Source organism: Ictalurus punctatus, chromosome 4, assembly GCF_001660625.3.
Source record: "Ictalurus punctatus breed USDA103 chromosome 4, Coco_2.0, whole genome shotgun sequence".
Classification (NCBI taxonomy): domain Eukaryota; kingdom Metazoa; phylum Chordata; class Actinopteri; order Siluriformes; family Ictaluridae; genus Ictalurus; species Ictalurus punctatus.
This window is the reverse complement of record NC_071284.1, coordinates 31,914,865-31,932,030: the sequence shown is the minus strand read 5'-3', so window position 1 is coordinate 31,932,030 and position 17,166 is coordinate 31,914,865. Positions and strand designations below refer to the sequence as shown.

The 17,166-nt window shown below is 43.2% G+C and overlaps 1 protein-coding gene across 2 annotated transcripts in view; it reads right to left on the bottom strand.

Annotated features, from left to right (window-relative positions):
- Positions 1-13,475, bottom strand: part of LOC124628111 (rho guanine nucleotide exchange factor 26) — a 48,160-nt gene extending 34,685 nt beyond the window's left edge. The window contains exons 1-4 of one of the 2 annotated variants that reach the window (XM_053678171.1): positions 13,212-13,475; positions 10,979-12,299; positions 8,817-8,880; positions 7,495-7,640 (exon numbers count right to left, since the gene is read on the bottom strand). In XM_053678171.1, the coding sequence (XP_053534146.1) occupies positions 7,495-7,640; positions 8,817-8,880; positions 10,979-12,163 (1,395 nt within the window). In that variant the 5' untranslated portion in view covers positions 12,164-12,299; positions 13,212-13,475. The remainder of the gene's footprint in view (positions 1-7,494; positions 7,641-8,816; positions 8,881-10,978; positions 12,300-13,211) is intronic. The other variant, XM_047155256.2, reaches the window with a different exon arrangement.
- Between the last annotated feature and the right edge of the window lie 3,691 nt (positions 13,476-17,166).

Genomic DNA, 17,166 nt, shown 5'->3' with positions numbered 1-17,166 from the left:
ATCAGATATCAGCCAGCTGAAACAAAGACACCCTTCACACACCTGGTCTGAGCACACTCACTGGAATGGGGTCTTACTGAATTCTGAGGGGTTTTTCCTTTTTAATAAATAAATAAATAAATAACACCTGTTTACCTCACACCAGCTTTCTGTTTGGGAGTTGATTGAGCTAGGATGCTGTATACAGCATGTCTAAGCATCTATACAAGAGCTTGTGTTCGTACAGCTTGAATGTGTGATGATGCTCAAATAACCTATAATGATTGTGGGTGTGAAATAAATCCATTTCTCCGATCAAGTTTCCTCCAGAGAAAGTGCAGGCACCTGAGCCGCATTCTGTTCATTCATAACCAGGGCAGAAAAACAAGGTGGTAAAGCCGCAGCGCTACGAGAGCCGGCTGAATGAAAAGCTGCCGCTGCTTTGTGCCCAACAAAAACTTCCCGAATCAGGAGCGCCCAAAGACCACAGATCAGATTCTATCTCAGGAAATCAGGAGCGGGACTCAAATGACCCCGCCACGCCCGAGGACCGAGCCCTGACGGAGCCGGATAACCCGCACACGAGCCAAACACAGCCCCAGAACATCCTGTCCGAATGCTGAACCACGATCTGTCCCGTAGAGTGAAATCTGAACAATTACAAATGTGTTTGGGGGGGGATGGGGATATGGGGGGGGCATTCCTAATGACACAACTGGTTTAAATATATATTTTTTCCATTTGGAATACAATACCAAAAGTTGGCCAACATCCGATACTAGTGATGCACTGAAATAAAAATTTCCCCCGGATCGAAACTGAACTTCAGGACTTTCTGAACACCGAAACCGGAGAGACGTGGAGACTTCTGCAACGTCTAATCACTGGGAGCTGATCTAAAAATAGCATCATCAAAAGACTATAAAAATATATCAAAACTATGATATATACAGCCTCAATCAGCCTGTATCGACCCAACATCCTCGACAACAGAGAGCAGTCAGTCACCCGAGCCGATTCTGGTTCAGTTCTTATACTTTGCTCTTCAGCGCGGTCATTTGTGATATTTAAAATCGTAAATATCTTTCCAAAAAACGAAAGACTGCGCTAAAGTCACGCTCAGTAATGCTTGTGTTCGGTGTGCACGAGAAGCTATCTCAAGTTGCACGATCGTCCGTCTCAAGTTCAGTTTGTTCCGCTTTTATCCATTAACGACTTCGACCAACATACAGTAGCTGTTCAACATTTATTTATTTATTTATTTATTTTTACATGCTTGCTTTAAAATCCATAAGAAAGTAAACTACATTTTTGTTTTTTGGGTTTGTAAGAACAGTGTCAAATGATTCCTTTTGAACTTCAGAGACACGGGTATAACGCGGTAGACACGGGCCATCTCTGAAGACGGGGTGCGTGACATGATGAAGTTCATTGTGATGTTTGGTGTTCAAACAATGCAGCTGGAGTATAGGACACAATTAACAGAATGCAGCTGTGGAATTTATGTATCGTGATGGATTGAGTCATGATCGCTTGCTACGCCTCGATGGGAGAGCCTTGCGCTAATTAAAAGCGTGAAACAAGCTTGTCTTTTCCATTTAAGAAGAAAAAAAAAAATGCGTCCGTGGACATCTAGTCTTTTCGGTCTCATGACCTTCTAATAGGGTGAGACTTTACACGGCTATGGCACTCGAGATGCCAGTTTTTAATCAGAATTTCACAGGTTTTACACTGAACAAACCAAACCGAGGCGTTCCTCTGACCGTGCACTAAATTATGCACTCGCCTACAGTAAGCCTCTCTCTCGTTTACCTATTGGCCTCATAAACTCACTCATATCACGCGGATTATATCCTCATGACACTACCTTAAGGTGCACCTATTACGGTTTTTCAAATATTCCCGTTCATGTGGCGTGTTCTATACGTAGCTGTTTTGCGAATGTAAATCGTCTGCAAAGTTTCAAAAATCAAAGCGCACGACGGACGGAGTTATCGACTCCCAAAAGAAGGAATCGATTCTGAACAGATGAATCGAGTCGTTAGTGATTCCAGACTTTACTTCCTGTACTAACCTACGTAGGATTGTAATAAAAAGCCCCGCCTCTGGTCTTCATCGGCTGCTCGCTAATAGCGGTAGACCGATCAGAACAGACTGGGACGTCTGACCAATCGGATCAGAGTATGCTCTCTGAAAGGAGGAGTTTAGAATGAATCGTTAGAACGGATCATTTGAGTCGTTTGTGACACTGGGGGAGAAAAGGTGATGCTGCAGTTTAAATTATGAGCACAATACCTCGGATACATGTAAATCTAATGTATTAGACCTTTAAAACAAAATTAGGCTCGTTTCAAAAGAACTTTCGGTAAACATGCAGGACAAACAGAACCGATGGAGAAAAACTGGACAGGAGAGACAGAGAGGAAGTAAGAGGGTTGGCAGCACGAGCTCTTCACCAAACGTTTCCAAGCAACACGTCCTCAGTATCTGAACTCTCATCTGAACTCTACCTGAGCACAGCAAGTGCCAGGAGGCAAAGTACACTCTGAAATCAGGTGATGGCTTCAGGAAGTGCGAAATGATATTTTCTCTCCTCACCGCAGGAAACCAGACACTTTCCGAGAAACTCAGGAGCGACTGAAACTAAGAATCAGGAGCAAAGACGAGGTTACAACCCCAAAGCTATCTGGGAAGGAGCGTGGGATTCACAATCTGTGATGTCATGCGGGTTAAATAAAGGGAACATCCTCATCGCGTTAAATGCCTTTTCTTAGCATTACACGTTAGTCTATTAGGTTGCCGGGCAACCAGACATGCGACTGGGCAGCACAGTGCAGATTTTACTTGCTGCATGCGTAAGCTGATATGATTATGATAAAGGGAGCAAGCATCGCCTCCAGAAGCTTCTCGGGCCTCGATTCCGCTCGGTGCATTTGGAGAACTGGTACTTCCTTTCAAATGGCAGATTTTGATTGATTTCTGGGTTCTGGGGTGAAGATCGAGGAATGGTGTAAGAAAATCTGGAGACGTGACACGGGGTGAAAGCCGAGGCCCAAAACACTCGGTCCTTTAGCTGGAACCTGACATTATCCACCTCAGAGCAGATCTCCGTGATCTTTATCGACACACGTGTTCACGAATGACTTCATTTCTCGGCAGGATGGATTTCATGCCCATGCAAATCAAACTGTTCAACTATTCTCCCAAATTGTGGTGTGTGTGTGTGTGTGTGTGGTCAGATAAACACACCTGTGCTGTGTTCAGATCTCAGCTTCCTGAGCAGTGCCCTGCCAAAACACACACACACACACACACACACCTCTCTCCCAACCATACACACAAAGCCAACATTTATTCCTCTATTCATGCTTGTGTTCCATCTCTACACCATGTCAGAGTCCACATCATTTCACTCATCTGTTTCCTTTCATATCCCTCCACATGTTTTCTCTCTATTCCACACGCACACACACACACACACACAGTTCTCTGATAACTTCTCTCAGTCCGTCTCTGTGTGTTACTGGGATGCTTCCAGAACATTCCGGGATAAGGTGGCGAAGTGGAAAACATCATTAAAGTCTCCGACCGTTCCAGACTTAAAGCCGATTACATAATTCCACAAACAGGAGTCTTCACTACAGCTCCGGCCTTCCACATTTTCTGCATTTTTTCCATGGGGAAGAATCTGTTGGAATTCGAGCAAGGAGCTGGAGCCGTGCCCTGACTGGAGCCATTTCCCCGAGGATGTAGTAGCTCTCTGCCTTTCTTTCTTTTTCTTCCCCCTATCATGCCCCTCATTATGGCTCTCTCTGCTTCTCTAAAATAGTATTCATTGCATTTGCATTAGCAATAAAGAATTACGACTAATTTTCATTTCCTTAAAGCCTAGTTTCAATAATAATAAATAACCATATCGATCATTTGTGCTCAATAAATGTTCTCTGTCCATCTGTCTCTCTCTCACTCTGTGTCAGAGAGCCATTCAAATGTATTATCTCCCCCTGTCTCAGTCTCACTGTCTCAGTCTCACTCTCTCAGTCAGAGAGCCATTATAATGTATTAATATCTCCCCCTGTCTCACTGTCTCTGTCTCACTCTCTCAGTCAGAGAGCCATTATAATGCACTTATATCTCCCCCTGTCTCACTGTCTCTGTCTCACTCTCTCGGTCAGAGAGCCATTCTAATGTATTAATATCTCCCCCTGTCTCACTGTCTCTGCATCAAAGAGCCATAATAATTTACTTACATCTCCCCCTGTCTCACTCTCTCTGTCAGAGAGCCATTATAATGCACTTATATCTCCCCCTGTCTCACTCTCTCTGTCAGAGAGCCATTATAATGCACTTATATCTCCCCCTGTCTCACTGTCTCTGTCTCACTCTCTCGGTCAGAGAGCCATTCTAATGTATTAATATCTCCCCCTGTCTCACTGTCTCTGCATCAAAGAGCCATAATAATTTACTTACATCTCCCCCTGTCTCACTCTCTCTGTCAGAGAGCCATTATAATGTACTTACATTTCCCCCTGTCTCACTGTCTCTGTCTCACTCTCTCTGTCAGAGAGCCATTATAATGTACTTACATTTTTCCCCCCGTCTCACTGTCTCTGTCTCACTCTCTCTGTCAGAGAGCCATTATAATGTACTTACATTTCCCCCTGTCTCACTGTCTCTGTCTCACTCTCTCAGTCAGAGAGCCATTATAATGTACTTACATTTCCCCCTGTCTCACTGTCTCTGTCTCACTCTCTCTGTCAGAGAGCCATTATAATGTACTTACATTTCCCCCTGTCTCACTGTCTCTGTCTCACTCTCTCTGTCAGAGAGCCATTATAATGTACTTAAATTTCCCCCTGTCTCACTGTCTCTGTCTCACTCTGTGTCAGAGAGCCATTATAATGTACTTATATCTCCCCCTGTCTCAGTCTCACTGTCTCAGTCTCACTGTCTCAGTCAGAAAGCCATTCTAATGTATTAATATCTCCCCCTGTCTCACTGTCTCTGTCTCACTGTCTCGGTCTCACTCTCTCTGTCAGAGAGAGATTCTAATGTATTAATATCTCCCCCTGTCTCACTCTCTCTGTCAGAGAGCCATTATAATGCACTTATATCTCCCCCTGTCTCACTGTCTCTGTCTCACTCTCTCGGTCAGAGAGCCATTCTAATGTATTAATATCTCCCCCTGTCTCACTGTCTCTGCATCAAAGAGCCATAATAATTTACTTACATCTCCCCCTGTCTCACTCTCTCTGTCAGAGAGCCATTATAATGTACTTACATTTCCCCCTGTCTCACTGTCTCTGTCTCACTCTCTCTGTCAGAGAGCCATTATAATGTACTTACATTTTTCCCCCCGTCTCACTGTCTCTGTCTCACTCTCTCTGTCAGAGAGCCATTATAATGTACTTACATTTCCCCCTGTCTCACTGTCTCTGTCTCACTCTCTCAGTCAGAGAGCCATTATAATGTACTTACATTTCCCCCTGTCTCACTGTCTCTGTCTCACTCTCTCTGTCAGAGAGCCATTATAATGTACTTAAATTTCCCCCTGTCTCACTGTCTCTGTCTCACTCTGTGTCAGAGAGCCATTATAATGTACTTATATCTCCCCCTGTCTCAGTCTCACTGTCTCAGTCTCACTGTCTCAGTCAGAAAGCCATTCTAATGTATTAATATCTCCCCCTGTCTCACTGTCTCTGTCTCACTGTCTCGGTCTCACTCTCTCTGTCAGAGAGAGATTCTAATGTATTAATATCTCCCCCTGTCTCACTGTCTCTGTCTCACTCTCTCTGTCAGAGAGCCATTATAATGCACTTATATCTCCCCCTGTCTTACTGTCTCTGTCTCACTGTCTCAGTCAGAAAGCCATTATAATGTACTTATATCTCCCCCTGTCTCACTGTCTCTGTCTCACTCTCTCTGTCAGAGAGCCATTCTAATGTATTATCATCTCCCCCTGTCTCACTGTCTCTGCATCAAAGAGCCATAATAATTTACTTACATCTCCCCCTGTCTCACTCTCTCTGTCAGAGAGCCATTATAATGTACTTACATTTCCCCCCGTCTCACTGTCTCTGTCTCACTCTCTCTGTCAGAGAGCCATTATAATGTACTTACATTTCCCCCTGTCTCACTGTCTCTGTCTCACTCTCTCTGTCAGAGAGCCATTCTAATGTATTATCATCTCCCCCTGTCTCACTGTCTCTGCATCAAAGAGCCATAATAATTTACTTACATCTCCCCCTGTCTCACTCTCTCTGTCAGAGAGCCATTATAATGTACTTACATTTCCCCCTGTCTCACTGTCTCTGTCTCACTCTCTCTGTCAGAGAGCCATTATAATGTACTTACATTTCCCCCCGTCTCACTGTCTCTGTCTCACTCTCTCTGTCAGAGAGCCATTATAATGTACTTACATTTCCCCCTGTCTCACTGTCTCGGTCTCACTCTCTCAGTCAGAGAGCCATTATAATGCACTTATATCTCCCCCTGTCTCACTGTCTCGGTCTCACTCTCTCAGTCAGAGAGCCATTCTAATGTATTAATATCTCCCCCTGTCTCTCTCTGTGTAAGAGATCCATTAAAGCATATTAATATATTTGTCTCCCTCGCTGTCTCCATATCTCTATCTGTCCCAATCTCTCTAAGAGATGCCTGCCTGCCTGCCTGCCTGCCTGTCTCTCTCTCTCTCTCTCTCTCTCTCTCTCTCTCTCTCTCTCTCTCTCTCAGGGCGGTAAGCCTGGGACTCCAGTGTGACCGGACTGAACCACATTCCTCATAGCCCCAGCATTCCTCGACTCCACCACTATGTTTCTACTTGCATGTGTATACAGTAAGTATGTGCTGAATTATAAAAACACACTGTTTGTTTAGGGCTGGACAAACAACAATAAATGAAAGAAATGTCCTACATGCTACCTTTGGGTGGAGAGCTGACGGCTGTGTTTATGTTGATCGATGACAGAATAGAGGTATGAGGTGCTGTGCGTTAAGCTGGCTTCTGTGGTTTTGTTATTGTGTGTGTGGGTGTGAGTGTGCACGGGTGTGATGATATATGGATATTATAATAAAATGAAATGCTTAAACTGAGTAAACTGAAATGAAAAGCATGCTTAATCGAGAGCATTAGAAGCATCCGTTGTTCTCAATGTGAAAATATATTTTTGTTGTACATGTTAATAAAAATGGTGTCTAATGGTTTTTCAAAGGAACGCACTGCTTTATCCTGCTCAGGGTTGCATGGGATTACCCGAGACTACCCCAGAGGAAATCGGATAACCCAACAGGGAACCCACATGGACACAGGGACAAACTCCACGCAGTCAAAATCCCAAGCTCAGGATCAAGCCCTGGAGCTGTGAGGTGACATCATGGCACGATATTTTTACACTACCATATCGCTCACTGCTCCTCTAAACCTGGATTCTGGCTTTCTGAGACGTCGTGTTAAAGCTTGCATGTGCGCTTCGTGTTCACAACGATGTGTTAAAATGTGTGTTTGTTGTGTCTCACCACACTGAGCTGAGTCCAGGACGTCCGGATGGGTTTGTACTGCACCACGATGCGCTCGTCCGCTTTGGGCTCTCTACGCTCAGCATCCTCATCCGAGTCATTGTGCAGTGCCTTCTCCTGGTAGTTCTGATACAGAACCTCGTCTTCTGTAGAAAATACACACACACACACACACACACACACACACACACACACACACACACACACACAGATATACATGCGATCCATTGTTATTATCTATTAATCAGTGTACCACGGGTTGCCAGATTGGATTTCTTTCACCCAGTTCTATCCTCTCTTTGGTCAGAAACGGACCCTGATGCAGGGTAGAGAATAACGAACACAGTGCACATCGAAAATAATGAGCTATAGGATGTGGGAAGGTGGTTTGGAAAATTACGCCTCATTGCTTAGGGTAAAGGAAATGGAGTGGCTAACGACACTGACTATGTTTGTCATGGAAATGCTGCCAGCGGTGTGAAGTGGTTGTTTGTGGGGAAAGTGCCGATTGCCGGAACAAACAATCCTGACGATCCTTGGTTTCTCAACCCAGTCCTAACTGTACGCCTAAAGTCCTACAGGATGTCTTCAATGTCTAACAAAGTGGCGGTAACTGTATTCCCCAGACCATCATATAAATAATATCTGCTCAGTGTTGATCGAGGGTATATATATGGCCAGTGAATGTAGCTACAACGTAGGTGACAATAATTAACCTGCAGCATGACCTTAAATGACCGAGCGCACCCGTCTTACAAGCCGAAAATCATAACCTTGACATTTGAAACGACAACGAAAACACTTACACGTGCAGTGTTTGTCTTTCTTATCACTTCCTTGAAATCTAAACACGTGAAACCGGATCTTTTCGGTTTCAATTTTAAACAATTATCATCAATATCTCGGCAGCTTTAGAAAACAAAGGAACTTCCGTGACGTGGAAACAATGTGTTCGACGTGTACCTAGCAACCGTCGGAAATCAGACAGCGCTAATTAATAATTAGTAGCGTCTCCATTTTTTTCCCCACAAGCTAATCGATCCACATCCCTGCCTTCTAGTTTGACCGACGTTCACAAATTCGCAGGTCAAAGTACACCTAGTCAACGTCGACGCAAAAACGAAAGCGACCACACCCATAAATAAATGCGTCCTTTAATTCAAAAAGAATGATCTTTTCTGCTAGGTGAGTTTATCTGTGCTAAAAATGGTAAATGCTACGGCGCTACCGTACATTTTAAACACCTCTGTAACAGTGTGTGTTCATAATGCTGTCGGTAAAGCTAGCCAAGATTGCGTTTGAGATTGTACAGCAGGTCTTACCTTCACTGTCAAAGGTCCTCTGGGTCTGTAGCATCTTCTTCTTTTTCTTCTTCTTCTCTCCATTCTGCAGAAAACATCAGCTAGCAATTAGCAGTAGGTCTGGTCTATTAAATATATTAAATAACCGTCTTCCAGGGCTAACGGCAAACAAATTCTCGCTCGGTGACGGACGATAGTTAGCACAATAACGCCAAACGGCGCATAAGAGTTTGACCGATTACGAGCTAGCATTTGCGTGCTCAGTAATCCTTCAGAGAGAAGTTCGCTAGACAGGCACCGACGTTATAAAAAGGTTAGCGGAGACCAAAAAAAAGAGGCGATGCTAATAAAGATCACAAGCAAGCTTATGCTAACGGTTCTACATTTATCTAGAGAGCGGTGTGTGTGACAGGAAAAGAAAAAAAAAAAACACTTTAGCACGTAGCACTAGCTTTTCAGAAACAGCATTCAACCTTCAATAAGATCGGCGACACAATCTGAAATCGGTCGATTTGAACATTAAAAACTAACGTCCGTCATATGTTCTCTGTCTCAAGCTAAAAGACTTAAAACATACGAGTGTTCCTGCTTTTCGCGCTTCTGTTCACACTGGCCTGTCAAATTCTGAACGATGGACATTAGCGGACACGGCCCGTTTGAACCTTTCAACAATCTGACCTCTGTGACCCCTTTATACAGCCTCTGTGCCTCGCGAGGAAGTGCTCGGCCGAGCTACTTTGAGGACGTCGGCGTGCTTATGTCTCCTAAACCCACCGACGTCCTTCAGTTCTGACGTGGCTCTGACGAGCCCGCTCGGTAATCTTGAACACTGCGACGGGACAGAAAATGGTGGCTGTTTCATGACATCATTCCGCATTTAACGGCTCATGTTTGTCGTTACCGTGACGTGTTCGCTATATTTAGCAGACGTGATTATCTAGCGCGAGTTATAGACGTGCTCGGTTATCTGCGTGGATAAGAAAATCAGACAGAGTCTAAAGATCTGAGGGAGAGAAGTCCGTGATGATTAGCGCAGGGCGATGTGATGATGGAACATAATCGGCGTAATAAATGATCAAATCAGTGTACTTTTCATCAGAGATATCGTTTGATAACATTTTACAACGTCTGTATCGTGATACATATCGCGTACTTTTGTCATCTCGACCCTTAGTGCTGATAGACGAATAATTTATTTATGTTAAGTGTGCGTCAGTGTTCCTTGAAGAGATTAGGCTGAAGTCACTCGTGTGTGTGAGGACGTGAAGGGCGCTCAGGGGAAGATCGTTCCACCACCTGGGCGCCAGTACAGAAAAATCGGGTTGTTTTCGCACGTGATTCACACTGTATACGCTGTTTAATCCATAAAAGAGTGGGCATGTCTCAGCTTATTATATAGCACTCTGGTCAAATACAATGCACAATGCACAGGCTCGTATTTCAGATACTCGGCGACTGTCTAACTGTCATGTGGATTTGAACCAAATGACAAAATGTTCGGCTCATGTGACTTGTTGGAAAGGTTTATGTTTCCGATGTGGAAGGCTTTGTTGTTGTTGTTTTGGTCAGCATGTTACATTACATACTTACATCCATCAAACGGTACGCATGTACGTCCATACCGGTTTATCAAAGGGATTCGGATTTAAAATAAGAATTTGAGGTCTGTACTGTCATTGGCGTACACTCTTTCAATGGTTCCTCAAGGGTTCAGTAGATATTCAGGGGTTTGTAGCTTGCTAAAAGGATTCTCCTTTCAATTGCCGGGACTACTGAATAATCCTTTAAAGCCTCCAGATTGAAGCTTATTTATAAAAGTGTACTGAATTTCTCCGACTAGACATGGTTCCATCTAGCACCCTGGAGGGTATATCTGATTTGTCCCTCTGGGAGAAACAAAGGTTCTACGTCGAAACTTACAGACGTTTTTCAATTCAAGAAAAGGCTCCAAAGTTTGCTGGCTGCCATCTTTGTAGTTTCTGTAACCTACTATACACCTGGGAAAATCCTTAAAGGGTCTATGGAGAATACTTCAACAGAAGTTTCCCTATCTAGAAAAGGTTCCAGTCCAGAAAGCTAGAACTGGAAGCTTTCCGGGTAGAATCCCTTGAGAAAGTTAGAGCTGATAATAATCATAGGTCAGGGTCTTATGATGTTCCTGATAAGAATGAAGCTGCACTCACCTTGCTTTTGGTGGGTCGTAGACTCCTGGATCCATCGATCATGTCTGTGACTCCTTTTAGGAGGTTAGAAGGAATGTCCAGCTCTACACCACTGACCACAGCCCGGCGGTACGACGTGGACCTCAGGCCTCTCCTGAACAGCCCTGGTGCATCCTCACCATCCGGCACTTCAACGTCCTTACTGCTGGAGAAGTAGGAGCCACTCTCCACCATGCTGCGGGCACGGAGGGAACGTTTGGAAGGGTCCATCAGCCCCCCAGATTGGTCGCTTTTGCCTGGTCGATTTTCCGATGCCAGGTTGTGAGGAATGAGCTGCTTGGTGCCCGTCTTTAACGCGGCGGGGCTGTGCGTACTGAGGACCATGCTGGGTAGGGGTGACTTGACTTCTGACCCTTGGGAGGAGTTTGAGGATTGGCGTGAAACTGGAGTTACTGTGCTGCCTTCAGCTGGAGACAGAGACTGAGGGGTAAAGGGCTCGGATGGTGTGCTGGGAATGGAGGAGGAGGAAGAAGAGCAAGAAGAGATGGAGGGAGTGCTGGACCTCAAGCTTTGAGATGAAGTTTGAAGAGCAACTGGAGAAGAGAGCTGCTGAGGGGAATTCTGAGAGGGAGAGCTAGATTGCTGTGGGGTTCGCCTATCTGATATTGGGGACGAGTCCCCAAAAACAATCTGGTCCCTCTGGGAGGTGAGGGTAAATGGCATGGACAGGCGTTTCAGAGGATCGTGAGCTCTTTTGGTCTCCTTTTTGCTCAAGCCATTTGCAGTATTTGTAGATAGGGTGGTTTTAGGCACCTGGTTACTGTCCACAGAGTCATTGTTATTCTCTGATCTGAATCTAGCCAGAGAAAAGCGTCCACTGGATAGATGCCCGATACTAATGCTCCTAACAACACGAGTCTTATGGGCAGGTTTGTTCAAAACATGTTTGATCACCATGGTTCCTTGTGGAGTAGAGATTGTCTCTGCAGGCTGCGAGAGGGTGAAAGAGCACTTGTCCTCCACGGGGAAATCGGTCATAAGGACACCGTCAATCTGATAACTCAAAGGTCTTGGTTTGGGCTTCAGGTTGCCGTTCGAGACCTGGTCCGTGGCACGCTTCTTCCACAGAGGAGCGATGATGTTGTTGCTGCTGCTGCTGCTGTTGTTGTTGTTGTTGGTAAGATCGACCTCGTTGCTAAAATCCATAGCAAGGTCACTGTACAAACATTGCAGCCTGAAGCAAAACCAAGACAAGATTAATTTGCAAGCCGCAGTTTCCTGTTACTTTCTCTGATCACTCATTAACCCGATGGAGTTCCCTGGAGCAAAGGGTCGAACGAGTCTTGTCGGAGAAATGATAGAAGAAAAATGATCAACGTAACAACTGACAAAAACAAAACACACAAGTCCTCCTCCTATGAAAATGTCTATTACACTCAGAAATAAAGCTAACAATCCATCGAGAAAACATCCTGCGTATACTCAGTGTGTATCTTTCAGCTTTAACGACAATTTAAGGTATATAACTGGACCTTAAGGACCACTGGTGTATCTCAAGAAACGACAAGGACGAAGCGCAGTCTGACGCAGTTACTTCTAGAAGTCTGGGAGACGGTTTAAATGCTTGTCTGGTTTGGTTTCTCCAAAACGAACTAGTCTACCATAACCTAATATCTGTCAGCTCTTTCGACACTCCACACGGATGCACTTCAGAAGTTCACAGCAGTTACTGTTTAACCAGGTGACAAGACGAACTGGCACACCGAAACTTGTAAGCAGAAAACACACTCTCAGACCATAAAGACTGCAAACTCTAGGCTACTTTTCCTTGTTGGAAAAGAAAAAAAAAAAAGAAAAAAAAAAGGGTTAACCTTTTGTACCTTTAATGTGGATGGTTTTTATGGGGGAAGTCCATGCAGTTAGTGACTCATTCACTTTTAGAATAAAAAAAAAATGTGCATTAGAATAATAATAATAATAATAATAATAATAATAATAATAATAATAATAAAAAGGTACTAATTAAAAGGTCTAATTATGCATAGTAAATTGTTTAGTTAATTATGTAAAGTAAATTGTTCAAAAGATGTCCCCTTGAAGAGTCAAGTTTCTGGAGACTGCAGCCTACTGGTGATTGTTATTGTTTTGAAACGGAGACTCATCGGTATGACTCTATTAGCAGTCGAATGTTTACAGTAGAGTAACAGTGAAATGATACTCCACTACACACCAGACTCAAACACATGAACTTTACCTTTAAGTGCACTCTGGGTTTGTTTTGGGTTTGTTTGTTTTTTTGGAAGCAGGACCCGTAGCTCAGTTCAGCTCATCATCCGGTGTCAGTGTGCGGCTCCGGTGAGATATATCCTCTGTGTGGAAGTGCTGCTGGTGCGGTACAAACTCAACGCGAATGATCCCCGGTTCAGCAGAGTCCGCGGTGTTTACTCCACATCCGCGCGTGCAGCTCTATGCGGAGCCTCGTGCAACTGCGCGCGACCTGCGACCGAAGCTGAATGACGGAGTTTTCTGGCACGAGAGCGCAAGATTGTGCCAAGTTCGAGTGACGTCACGCACACTCCCATCTGCTTAAAACGTGTAACACTTTAATATTGCACAACCTATAGTCCCGAATAAATGGGAAATTTAAAAAATATATATATAAACTTGTATATAACTGGGGGGAATATATATATATATTATATATATATATATATTTTTTTTTTCCCCAGTTATATACAAGTATATATATATATTTTAAATTTGTGTAGACATCATATTGTAAATCATAATCATTTTTAAAAGATGCAGTTTGAGATCCATCCTTTTTTTGACACATATATAAGGCAGGGAGACAAATGCACAATTTTCACATCAAGTAAGCTTTGTAAGCTTTTACTCTGTTGTTGGCTTTTTTTAATATATAGATTTATAATACAATACTCATCATAGCTTATCAAAATCTAAAAAAACAAAAACAAAAAAAACAATAGTGCAGTAGAAGTGGGTTTCCTCTGGACAAAATAGTGTCCAAGTGGGTTTCCTCTGGGTTTTTCTGGTCTGCTCTCACCTCCCAAAACGTGCCAATAAGATGTAGTTTTATGGAGAAAAGTTTTTGTTTATTTTTTTTTTAAATAAATAAATAAATAATAAAGTCAAAGAAAAATATAATAATTTTTATTATGAAATGTTTTCGAAGGTCGTTCTTTTGGCAGCCTGCACTAGATTTGTCATCCTCTAGGTGGCAGCAAAACTCCTTTCAATGTTCACCTGCCGCAATGTTCCGATACTCCGACTGCTGGGTAAAATGTGCACGTGCACTTTTAGAAAATAATGTAGAGCAGGGGTTCCCAAACTTTTCCAGGGCAAGGTCCCCCAAATGGCATTAACATTTGACCGAGGCCCCCCTTTTGCAAGATGTCTTTTAAACACATTAAAAATAGCACGTTCGCCTCACACCTCCAGGGTCGGGGGTTCTATTCCCACCGTGGTCCTGTGTGTGCGGAGTTTGCATGTTCTCCCCGTGCTGCGGGGGTTTCCTCCCCCAGTCCAAAGACATGCATGGTAGGCTGATTGTCGTGTGTGAGTGAGTGTGCCCTGTGACGGATTGGCCCCCACTCTGAAAACCACTGATCTAGAGTTCCTCAAAGGTTCTGTAGATGAGTTAGATTAGAGTTCTTTGCTGCATACTTTGAACCCTTTGTGATGGGGAAATGCTCTGTTGAAGGGTTCATCAAGAGTCTATAGAACCTTTCAGGCTTCTAGATTCATTTTTGGGGGGATTTTTTATTTATTTATTTATTTTTACACTGAAAATATTTTGAGATTGCAGTTTTGTCTTTCAGATTGCTGGTCCACCTCACAGTATCAGCTTTTGGGGGGTTTCTTCCAGGTACTCCGGTTTCCTCCCCCAGTGCAATGACCTGCACTGTAGGCTAATTGGCATCTCCAGGGTGGCTGATTGGCACTGTAGGCTGATGGGCATGTCCTAAGTGTCCGTAGTGTGTGAATGTGTATGTGATTGTGCCCTGAGATGAACTGGCACCCCGTCCAGGGTGTACCCCGCCTTGTGCTCCATGCCCACTGGGATAGGCTCCAGGTTCCGGTTCCCCATGACCCAATAAGGATAAGCGGTACAAAATGGATAGATAGAACCACATGTCAAAGCTCCTTCTAAAACTTCTGAGGACAGGTTTGTGATGAAATGTTTGTGTCGCCATCTTGTGTCCATGTAACAGACAGTGCACCATTTTCGCCCCTGAAAAGTAGCTTTATACATATTTTACTCTAACTGACACTAAAATAATTAAAACAATAATAAAAATACAATTTATTAAATGGGTTTAAAGGTTTTTTTTTTCCATCCTTGTGTACATTTAATAAAATCATCTACTGAACTACAGTTGATTAATGAGCTGTATGCTAAAATTAACAGTAATATAATAATAATAATAATAATAATAATAATAATAATAATAATAATAAGGCACACAGTGGCTTAGCAGTTAGCATGTTCACTTCACAACTCCAGGGTGTCAGGGTTCAAAGGAAGAGACGGAAACAAGCGCAGATTCTCAAACATTTAATAAACAAACAACAAAACTGAGACAACTAGGCAAAACACTGTGGCTAAGGCTAAGCATTAACGATAAAACAAACCATGGTACAGGGACAAAGATCAAGATAGACAATACGTAAGACGAGGAAGCAGTATAAACAGTGGCTATATATATGAGTGCTCGTTAAACAGAAACTTGATACAGGTGCAGGTGGTCATGTGGCAATGATGTAGTATGGTGCAGTGGCTGCTGGGAAATGAAGTCCAGAGTTTCCTCCTTGATATATGACACAGGGTTGGGGGATTGATTCACGCTGCTGCCCTGTGTGTGTGGAGTTTGCATGTTCTCCCCGTGCTGCGGGGGTTTCCTCCGGGTACTCCGGTTTCCTCCCCCAGTCCAAAGACGTGCATGGTAGGCTGATTGGCGTGTCCAAAGTGTCCGTAGTGTACGAATGGGTGTGTGAGTGTGTATGTGATTGTGCCCTGTGATGGATTGGCACCCCTTCCAGGGTGTACCCCGCCTTGTGCCCCGTGCTCCCTGGGATAGGTTCCAGGTTCCCCGCGACCCTGTAGGATAAGCGCTATAGAACATGGATGGATGGATGAATAATAATAATAATAATAATAATAATAATAATAATAATAATAACAGGATGATAAACTTACAATCTAGTGTCATGGTTTTCATTACATTATCTGTTCATAGTTGCACATTCTGGAGGACGTTTATACGACATCGCTGCTGAATTCTCGTTTCTGATTGGTCAGAGGGTGTTGATTCATTTTCTATAACAGCAAATCTCACAGTAGTGCAATTGCAAATCACAGGTTTACGTTAATACCCTTATTCTAATACATTGTCGTTTCTATAGTAACGACTTACACAAGCACTTTTTGTTTATTTAACATTTATGGATGTCGTCTCCAGTGTCTACGGGTAACGCTGTACGTTTTCCAACACAGGAAACTGTTCAGGACAGAGGAGTTTACGCTTTTGTGTTTCTTAATAACATGACAAGCTGCATTATTTTCTTAGTAACTTTAACTTTTAAAAAATTGTAAATGTTGGCAAGTAACTCGGCTTTATCACACCATCCACTTGTTGATTATTTACCTATAACAGTTCCCCCCCAGATGTTTTATTCCTAACATAACAATGCAGGTATTCATTATTAATGTTTTAAGTGTCACACTTTGAAACTTTGTTGGTGTTGTTGTTGTTGTTTATACTGTAGGACAATGTTAGATATGAATTATCATCATACTTCACAGCCAAAACTAGATCCTACTGTAAACAAGAGCACACATACTCTATATTACAGCTAACAAGCTATACAATTAAGGACTGTACTCCACTTCCTGCTTCTCCCTTTGCTCGATTCTGATTGGATCTTCGAAAAAAGTCTTGCATGATTCCATGGAAACGGATTAAGCCATCGAATGTTGGAATGGGTGAGCATTTTACCTTACTAGCTGCTTTTTAAAGCATTACAACGAGCGACCTAAAAGCGAATTATAGTCGTAAATCGATTTTATAAGAATTATTATTTATAATATATTTAATATTATTTAAGGATTATTTATAAATGCTAGTCCCACTGACGCGCCACTGAAGCCTCGTATATAAAAGTGTAGCTGCACAGTTTGACCACAT